This window comes from Oncorhynchus gorbuscha, linkage group LG25 (genome assembly GCF_021184085.1).
Source record: "Oncorhynchus gorbuscha isolate QuinsamMale2020 ecotype Even-year linkage group LG25, OgorEven_v1.0, whole genome shotgun sequence".
Classification (NCBI taxonomy): Eukaryota; Metazoa; Chordata; class Actinopteri; order Salmoniformes; family Salmonidae; genus Oncorhynchus; species Oncorhynchus gorbuscha.
Window position 1 is genome coordinate 19,949,056 of NC_060197.1, and position 10,391 is coordinate 19,959,446.

The 10,391-nt window shown below is 39.7% G+C and overlaps 1 protein-coding gene across 3 annotated transcripts in view; it reads left to right on the forward strand.

The window, feature by feature from the left end:
• Window positions 1–9,463, forward strand: part of LOC124014542 (sodium/potassium/calcium exchanger 2-like) — a 184,087-nt gene extending 174,624 nt beyond the window's left edge. For all 3 annotated transcript variants that reach the window (XM_046329657.1, XM_046329658.1, XM_046329659.1), the window contains 4 exons: window positions 3,785–3,919; window positions 4,253–4,342; window positions 5,251–5,417; window positions 6,984–9,463. In XM_046329657.1, the coding sequence (XP_046185613.1) occupies window positions 3,785–3,919; window positions 4,253–4,342; window positions 5,251–5,417; window positions 6,984–7,233 (642 nt within the window). In that variant the 3' untranslated portion in view covers window positions 7,234–9,463. The remainder of the gene's footprint in view (window positions 1–3,784; window positions 3,920–4,252; window positions 4,343–5,250; window positions 5,418–6,983) is intronic.
• Window positions 9,464–10,391: the final 928 nt, after the last annotated feature.

Here is a 10,391-nt window from a genome sequence, read left to right on the forward strand (position 1 = left end):
GTGTCAGGCAGTTACTTTTTATAATGCATATGTCTGCTGCTCTACATGTAGGTCTATCTATCTTCCTCTCTCATTTCTTACTGTCCTGTGAAATAAATGATTTAAAAAATACAATCTGTTGTAACATACTCTGTTTCACAGAAACATGGCTCTCTCGGGATACACTGTCGGAGTCGGTCCAGCCATCTGGATTCTCAGTTCATCGTGCCAACAGGAATAAACATCTCTCTGGGAAGAAGAAGGGTGGGAGTCTCTGTTACATGATTAACGACTCATGGTGTAATTGTAATAGCATACAGGAACTCAAATCCTTTTGTTCTACCGAACTCGAATATCTTACAATCAATGTTATCTCCCAAGAAAAAAACAATTTGGTTATTGTCACAGGTGTGTTTCTCCCCCTCAAGCCGATACCACGACGGCCCTGAAGGAACTTCACTGGACTTTATGCAAACTGGAAACCATATTTCCTGAGGCTGCATTTATTGTAGCTGGGGATTTCAACAAAGCAAATTTGAGGAAAAGGCCACGTAAATTCTATCAGCATATCAACTGTAGTACTCACACTGGAAAAACACTCAACCATTGTTACTCCAACTACCAGGATGCATACAAGGCCCACTCCCGCCCTCCTTTTGGCAAATCTGACCACGACTCAATTTTGCTCCTCCCTTCCTATAGGCAGAAACTCAAACAGAAAGTACCCATGCTAAGGACTATTCAACGCCGGTCTGACCAATTAGAATCGATGATTCAAGATTGTTTTGATCACACGGGCTGGGATATGTTCCGGGTAGCTTCCGAGAATAATATTGACTTATATACTGCAACGGTTACTGAGTTTATCAAGAAATATATAGGAGATCGCTCAGACACGAGACCTATGTGGCGGTGTCTACAGACAATCACACACCACAAAAGGAAAACCAGCCATGTGTCGGACACCAACATTTTGCTTACGGACAAGCTAAACACATTCTTTGCCTGCTTTGCGGATAACACAGTGCCACAGACACGGCCAGCTACCAAGGAATGTGGGCTCTCCTTCTCTGTGGCCGACGTGAGTAAGACATTTAAACGTGTCAACCCTCGCAAGGCTACCAGCCCAGAGGGCATCCCTATCCCTAGCTGGCTGGTGTGTTTACGGGCATATTCAATATCTCCATATCCATGTCTGCTGTCCCCATATGCTTCAAGATGGTCACCATTGTTCCTGTACCCAAGAAGGCCAAGGTAACGGAACTAAATTACTATCGCCCCGTAGCAGTCACTTCTGTCATCATGAAGTGCTTTGAGAGGCTAGTCAAGGATCATATCACCTCCACCTTACCTGTCACCCTAGACCCACGTCAATTTGCTTGCTGCCCCAATAGGTCCTCAGACGATGCAATTGCCATCACGATGCAATCACCATCACACTGGATCCTATCCCATCTGGACAAGAGGAATACCTATGTAAGAAGGCTGTTAATTGTCTATAGCTCAGCATTCAACACCATAGTACCCTCCAAGCTCATCCTTAAGCTCGAGCCCCTGGGTCTGAACACCGCCCTGTGCAACTGGATCCTGGACTTCCTGATGGGCCGCCCCCAGGTGGTGAAGGTAGGAAACAACATCTGAACCTCAACACTGGGGCCCCACAAGGGTGCGTGCTTAGCCCCCTCCTGTACTCCCTGTTCACCCATTACTGCATGGCCATGCGCACTTCCAACTCAATCATAAAGTTTGCAGATGACACAACAGTAGTAGGCTTGATTACCAATAATGACGAGCCTACAGGAAGGAGGTGAGGGCTCCGGGAGTGTGGTGTCAGGAAAATAACCTCTCACTCAACGTAAACAAAACAAAGGAGATGATTGTGGACTTCAGGAAACAGCAGAGGGAGCACCCCCCATCTACATCGATCGGACAGCAGTGGAGAAGGTGGAAAGTTTTAAGTTCCTCAGCGTACATATCACTGACAAACTGAAATGGTCCACCCACACAGGCAGTGTGGTGAAGAAGGTGCAACAGTGCCTCTTCAACCTCAGGAGGCTGAAGAAATTGGGCTTGTCACCTAAAACCCTCACAAACTTTCACAGATGCACAATTGAGAGCTTCTTGTCGGGCTGTATCACCGCCTGGTACGGCATCTGCACCGCCTACAACTGTAGGGCTCTCCAGAGGGTAGTGTTGTCTGTACAACGCATCACCGGGGGCAAACTACCTTCCCTCCAGGACACCTACAGCACCCGATGTCACAGGAAGGCCAAAAAGATCATCAAGGACAACAACCACCCGAGCCACTGCCTGTTCACCCCGCTATCATCCAGAAGGTGTACAGCTACAGGTGCATCAAAGCTGGGACCAGAGAGACTGAAAAACAGGTTATATTTCAAGGCCATCAGACTGTTAAATAGCCTTCACTGCTGCTGCCTATGTACTGTACACAGACTTGAAATCATTGGCCATCCATATATTTATATATTCTTAATTACATTCCTTTACTTAGATTTGTGTGTATTAGGTATTTGTTGTGAAAACGTTAGATATTTTCCTTCACCCGCAATGACATCTGCTAACCACATCTGCTAACCATGTGTATATGACCAATAAAATGTATTTCATTTGTATGACTATGTCCTTTTGTCCTTTAACTCCAATTTGCTGATGAAAGTTGTACAATAAAATACTAAAATCACATACCCAGATAGGGAAGTTAGCTCAAATTAATGCATTGATAATGTTATGTATTATGTATAATTTACAGTATATCATGACATTATACATTTTTTTTACTATACTATACTTTACTACTAGCTTAAATGCAGACTACATCTTGCTCTCTCGGGTCTGTTCTGGTGGACTGTCATTACAATCACTTATTGCGAACTTTGTAAAAATGTCTAGTTAGCTACAGTACAATATCAATGACCTATCAAAGTCAAAACTATAATTTCATATTTGGAAATGACTCCAACACGCTCTACACGTCTGGAATCCCTTTTGCAAGTACCGCAAGTACACAGTACATTTTCTGCTCCACCTTTGTTGGTGTAGGCTAGATGTTGTCAAGATCTGTGCAGATGCACCTGCAGATGAGCCGAAAATACCTAACTCGTCACTGCTCAGGTTCTTAAACTTGTTCCACGTGTTTTAGGGAGAAGAAAATGTCTTCAATATTGTGACAATAATGCAATATATCAGGTAACTGGGTCTGGAATTTTGGCCAGAAGAGGCCTGCTTGGATTAATGTCATGCGGTGAGACAGATTTCTGTGTTAAAGTGAGCCACTGCCTACTTATCTTTAGAAGTTGAGGTATCTCACTTGTTTGGCATTCTGATAACCACACTGAAGGTGCAGCAGTCCAGACATTCGATCGTGTGCCAGCACCTGATGAGAAGAGAGTCAGGCTCATCCAGGCTTGGAGCAATCTTCCAAACCACTGTGTCATCAAACACCCCTCTCTCAAGGTCACAGAGAGTGAGGGAATGCCAACCAACTCTCTAATCATTTCCGAAGGCCTTAGTTGTCATTATTATTTATCATCATCATCATAATATTCATATTTTCTTCCCCAGAAAGGCCTGGCTGACCCTGATTGCACCACAATTTGAGCACAGATCTCCCATTTTCTCCAAACCAATTTCACATTTAACTGTATCAATACTGCAGGTTTCTCTTTTCTTTGAATTTATTGCATTAATCCGATGCACGAGAACTCAGATGTACGAGTGCTGTATTTAATTTGGAAACTATCGATACAGAAAGCCTCTCTTTTCCACACTTGCTCTCTTTTCTTAGGCTGAGGATGAGGAGGATGAGGACCAGCCTCTGAGCCTGTCCTGGCCAGATACCATGCGCAAGCGTTTCACCTACCTCATCATCATGCCCATCGTCTTCCCTCTGTGGCTAACACTACCTGATGTCAGGAAACCAGTAAGTTATTCCCCTCCATTTCTATCTCTTACTGTTCCAGTTTGTCAGATAGAGAAATATTCCCAAATGGAACCCTATTCCCTATATAGTGCTCTACACGCTATGGGCCCTGCTCAAAAGTAGTATAGGGAATAGGGTGCATTTGGGACGCAGACATAGAAAGACTCATGTTTGGTATGAATTGTATCTGTCTATACTTATTTAGCTATAACTGGTCAATAATAAGTGTGATGTGTTGTTTGCTTTAGATACCTGTAGAATAATAATATTGAGGCTTCATTTGTCATTTACGCCTTTAGAGTAACCATAGCCTTTTCCTCCTTTGTCTAACAGACTGCAAAGAAGTTCTTTCCCATCTCATTTCTGGGTTCTATCTGTTGGATTGCTGGATTCTCCTACTTAATGGTGTGGTGGGCTCACCAGGTACGTGGGGTGCACTGGGGGCTAAATTAATTGAACCATTACGGGTTTTTCACACTACTGAGCCAAGCCAAACCAAGCTGTACTGAGCTGAGCATGATCATTACACAGGTGCACCTTTGTCACACAACACAATGCCACAAATGTCTCAAGTTGAGGGAGTGTGCAAATGGCATGCTGACTGCAGGAATGCCCACCAGAGCTGTTGAAAGATGATTGAATGTTCATTTCTCTACCATAAGGCGCCTCCAACGTCATTTTAGAGAATTCGGCAGTACGTCCAACCAGACTAAAAACCGCAGACCACATGTAAACCATGCCAGCCCTCCACATCCGTCTTCTTTACCTACGGGATCGTCTGAGAAAAGCCACCTAGATAGCTGGCAGTATTTCTGTCTGTAATAAAGCCTTTTTGTGGAGGAAAAACTAATTATGCGCCCCTGCCCAGTCATGTGAAATCCATAGATTAGATTATTTCAATTGACTGATTTCCTTATATTAACTTCAATTCAGTAAAATCTTGAAATTGTTGCATTTATATTTTTGTCCAGTATACATTTAGTGAAATCGTGTTTCCTTTTGTAAAGACGCTAAACCACCTCCCACAGAACAGAACACTAGCATGTTCACAAGCAAGTGACAGGATGTATAGGTAGTTAGAAAAGGAGAGGGATATTCAGAGGATTAGAACACTGTGATATTTTTTATCAAGAAGCCTTCCCTGTGTAACTACACCTCTCAATCAAAGCTAGACCACATTAAATAGTCAGAGTTCATGAATACAGGGATTTCAGCAGAATATGAAAAAAGAAAACCCCAAAATATGTCAAAGTATAGCTGTTTAATTCCTTAAACCTCACCTCCACTTAAAATATTTATTTACCCCATTTTTTTCTGTTTACTCTTTACAGGTTGGAGAGACCATTGGGATTACAGAAGAGATTATGGGCTTGACTATATTAGCAGCTGGTACCTCCATCCCTGACCTAATCACCAGTGTCATTGTTGCACGGAAGGGGCTGGGGGATATGGCCGTGTCCAGCTCTGTGGGCTCCAACATCTTTGACATCACTGTTGGGTACGCTTTTGTCATCAGTACTGTAATCACTCTAATTTCTAATTACCGTAAAAATGCAATTAATAGCAAGGGTATTTATTTGCTTAAATCACTGAACACAACAGGCACTTATTAGAGAGAGGCTTCTAATGCACACAGATTTTGCTCATTTGCATAGTTAATTGTTTAGTTCCAGCTTCTAGCATTCCAGCTTCTAGCATTTGAATAAATGTTTTAATTTCCTGAACTAATGTATTATAATTTATACACTATCTCACATTTCTTTTGTCTTAATATGCCTCTATTTAAATATATATTTAATTAATTTATAGAACATAATAATAATTATTCTCCTTTCGGAACTTCTTGCTTTCACCATTTCTAGAGGGGGGTCTGTACCCACTAAATAGTTGACTGTTTTTGTGCTTGCCAGTTAGCTAGCAGTTCTCAGCGGCTACCAGTTTCTCACTGGCAATAAAAACTTATGATTGCCATAAAACATTTTTGTCATTACTGAATTATTTAACGTAACAAATCAAACAAATTAAACCTTGTAAACAATTCATGGTAATTTATGGTAACCTTGTAAACAATTCATCAAGAACTGGCCTTTATTTGAAACAGCTGTTTATTTGCTGAAATGAACGCTGTTGCCTGACTATTAAAAAGATACCAACGGTTATTTAAGACACTGCCTTTCATTTAAAGATGCACTATGCAAAAATTTGAATAGTTCGCCTAATTTCAATTTATGTGACAAAACAAGCAAGTATTGTGCAGAGAATAATTGTTCCATCTAAACCGCTGTGAAATATATTTTCCATAACCAAAAATGTATTTTCAGCTGTTTCAAGCTGGTGTACAAAACCGAAAGTAAAAGATGCAAAAATGTAACTTAAGCACTGAAAGCATATAAATAGTGCACATAGAACAGATATACCGTTCTTAGACTTGCTTTCAATGACAATGACATATTTTTCTCACATTTCTATGTGAATTTGGTTGGGTTGCCCAAAAAGTTACTTTTTGCAGGTTTAAGTTTTACAGTACTAATTTATTTTAATATATGTTCCTTTCACATTTTGAACATTGTTTATTATTAGATTAGTCTTATTAGCATTTTTGCAGTGCTGGGGGATGTTTTTACATATTACATAGTAACAGTCATACAGTATTACTTTGTTCTTATCCAATAAGTAGGTTTCGGTTTCATTGGGATGAATTAAAACCACACTTCACGTCATTTTGATAACAATTATTACCAGATTTATGATAAATGCTTGGTAGACACCAGATACTTTATAATAGGATGTAAAAGTTCATTTAACTTAATTGAACTGTTGTATTCTCAAATTTATTCATTTGAATAAGGTTTGCCCATCGGTGGTGACATGGAAGTTCCCACTGTGGACATTTTGCCAAGGGACTTTATTCATTTACAACCCAGAGGCGTCCATTCTCAGGTCTAAACTGAACAATAGCTATTATCTAGATTTATTACACAGATGTATGTGATGCTGAAAGATAAACTTTAAGTATGGCTGAAGACCATGTAACACGTGTGTCTGTTTATTTTGTGTGTTTCAGCCTGCCGTTCCCATGGCTCCTCTGGTCCATTATCAACAACATGCGGCCTGTGGCGGTGAGCTCTAACGGGCTGTTCTGCGCCATTGTGCTGCTCTTTCTCATGCTCATCTTCGTCATCATCTCGATTGCTGCCTGCAAGTGGCGGATGAGCAAGCTGCTGGGCTTCATCATGTTCGTGCTCTACTTAGTTTTCCTGGTGGTCAGCGTTATGCTGGAAGACAAGATCATCGCCTGCCCTATATCCATCTGAGACCCCTCCACTCCTGCCACAAAATGTTCACTCCTTCTACAGGATACAAGAAGCATGGATAGGGATAGAGGAAATACATTTTTTTAAAACTTTCAGAATAAGGGCGCGTGATTAGGCTCGGCTGATTCACTGGACGGCTAGACCTGAGCGGAAGTAGATAATATTAATAATAATCAATCATCATCATCATGATAATAATAATACAAAATAATATTATTATTTTGGGGCGGGTGGTTGGGGGTTGTAGATGGCCGGGGGATGTTGTTTTTTGGGATGGGGGGGTGTATTAGCCAGGTAGAGGAGCAACTATGCCGTCTTATGCATGTCACTTGTTTTACTCAGTGGACTACTCAGTAGAATACTCAGTAGATTGAGGAGGCTGAAGGAAGTACACAAGAGACTTCTGACAAAGCTGTGGTGGCTGAGCCTGGCATGAAACACCAGAGGTGCAACAATAATGCTTTCTGCTTCAGGACAGATTGTGAGAAACCTTTTTGAATAAAACTTTGGATGACACTCTTTAACTGGTTTCACTGACTGACCAGATGACTTCACTCGACTTGTCACTCCAGGTGTTTGTTGTATAGTGAGTTTGATGATGATGAAGGGATGTTGCTGATACTCCACACAATGTGTGGATACACACAACACTAAAATATGGTTTGGAGCCATGATTATCTCCTCTCTTGTGTACTTAGTGACAGAGCATCAAAATACGAAGCAGTCCAAGCAGTTTTGAATGCAGAGCTGGAGATAGGAACTGATTTTGGCAAATGTATCTTTTGCTTTGTCCAAAAGACTAAAGTTCAAATATTCCATCTCCCCTTCTGGATGTCATTGCTCAACATGTCTGTTCAGAAGATTCATGTATTATTTTTGGATCAACACTATAGCTCTAATTACTAAAATAGTAGTAGCCCAGTTGTACTGTAGCAGTAACATGTACTCTAGGTGTTGGATCTTGCCTCTTCCTGGGTCCTGATAGGCCTACTTATGATCTTATCCACTTCTCCACCCGCCATTGGACATAAGAGTTCATATTGTACAGAGCTTGCCATGCTTCACACACCAATTGGAAATGTAAACTCTACTGGAAATGTTTAACTTGAAACCCAATTCAATCAATTGCAGACAAATGAAAAAACATAACATAATTGACTCAATGTTTAAGCTGGAATATAAGGACAGATGTGGTTGCACATCAATATACAAAGACTACAGATACGATTCAAAATTGAGATAAGTGAATGAAACTGCTACTTTTGTATCAATTTGGAATAACGCCAAGAGATTGGGGTTGTGTCCATTTTCAAACATTTAACAACTCTGACACACAGTGTAAAAATTCTGAGTAAAACCACAGGGTAGTTTAAAAAGAATCTGCACTTGATTGAATTGGCCTCATCTGCAGCCTTTCAAAAATATATATTAGCTTCCAATATTCTTCACTCTGAATAAACAAAGCATGTGTAGACTCCGATAGGACACTCATAACCAATATGTAAAGTCAAAATACAGTAGTAGATAAGATAACTGGCACTCGATGTTTGAAATAGTCATAAAATGCTATACTTAGATTAGTGAATGTTTAGCACACTCTTGAAATTAAGACTTTAATTAATATGCAGGCTCCTAGAGAAGTTTATAGGAGCAGTAAAATGCATGATACATTTTCTTGTTATACCTGCCAGAATAATCACTACCCAAAAAATTATGAATTCTCAAATATTTAGCATTTCAATATTTCTTTGACGCAAGAGTGTTAGGCTTCTATGTACAAAACGACAACAATATGTATGGTTAATGTCTATCAACCTTGTGCAATTTATTTTCAATTGAAGGGTGCTTTTGTCTGCATGTGGGAAGTCTGTATACTCTGCCATTGTAAAAATGGACATTTGATTAACAAAAAGGTACAGTAATAACAAATGAATGGAGGTTACCAGTATTTTGCAGCAAATGGAAACTTATTATAGAAATCTATAATTATCTATATAGTCAGCAAATCTCATGCAGTCGTTTTTACAGTCACCCATAAACTACAGTACATGGAACATTGACATCACAAAACTAACAGCAATATACTGTATACTGTATGTCAGGGTTGGGGTCAATTCTGATTTTAAAAATGTTTTAAAGGAGAGTGGAATTCCATTATGCATAAGTATCTTCTGAATCTTTATTTAGACATTGAATAATTAAATAGGGAACACAGGCAAGGAGGAGGGAAGTCAGCAAGGTTAAGGGGGGGGGGTTAAATCAGTGACCGTCAGGATTGTACATGTGTGCTTTCTGCTTTCTACGAGTATTACCATTGGACCACACAGTCTAATTCAATTCCAGAATTGTATTGGCCACACCCCACAGAAAGAAGAATTTGAATTGAATTAAGTGGAATTGAATTGAATAAAATTCTATGAAATTCAAATGGAAATGTAATTTAATTAAATCCAGAAATTCAGACTGCTGTACTTGCCGTGACCTCTATCGTGACCTCTATACCTATACATATAAAAACGATTTCTCCTGAAATCCTCCAAAATGTCTCCATGTGGCTCACTTTCAGACATCTAAACTGGCCAGACACACCTGCATTACCTCAGTTCTCTCTCTGTATATTAGCAAGAATTGACTGTAAAATATGAATAACTAAATAATGTGAATGTATGAGGAAAAGTGCATGTGAGGAATTTGGGCTGGTTACCCATGGGCGGCACACATGAAATGGAATTATGTACTGTACGTTAACCTTATGCATAACGCAAAAATAAGAAAATACGTAGAAAATACATGTAAATAAAAAATATGCCTTTATAAGATTCCTTACTTGAACCAATCTAGAACAAAACTCATTGGTTCAGGTTTGTATGGTGTTAAAAAAGAGTATTTAATGTTTCAGTGGTAAGAAAACTTTTATCTTTCAGAATATTGATATAGTAAGCTTGTTCTCATATTATCATAGTATTTTTTTTTAAACAATCAAATATGAAGTCACCCTCAACACTTCAAGGATTCAGTAATATCATGATTGATTGGTTGGATACTTCACCTGTGTGTACACCACATTTGTGTATTGTTTTGCTGGTATAAAAAATTAGGGCTTTAGATACCACATTGCCTCCTGGTATTTGTCTATTACCACTACTATTTATACCACT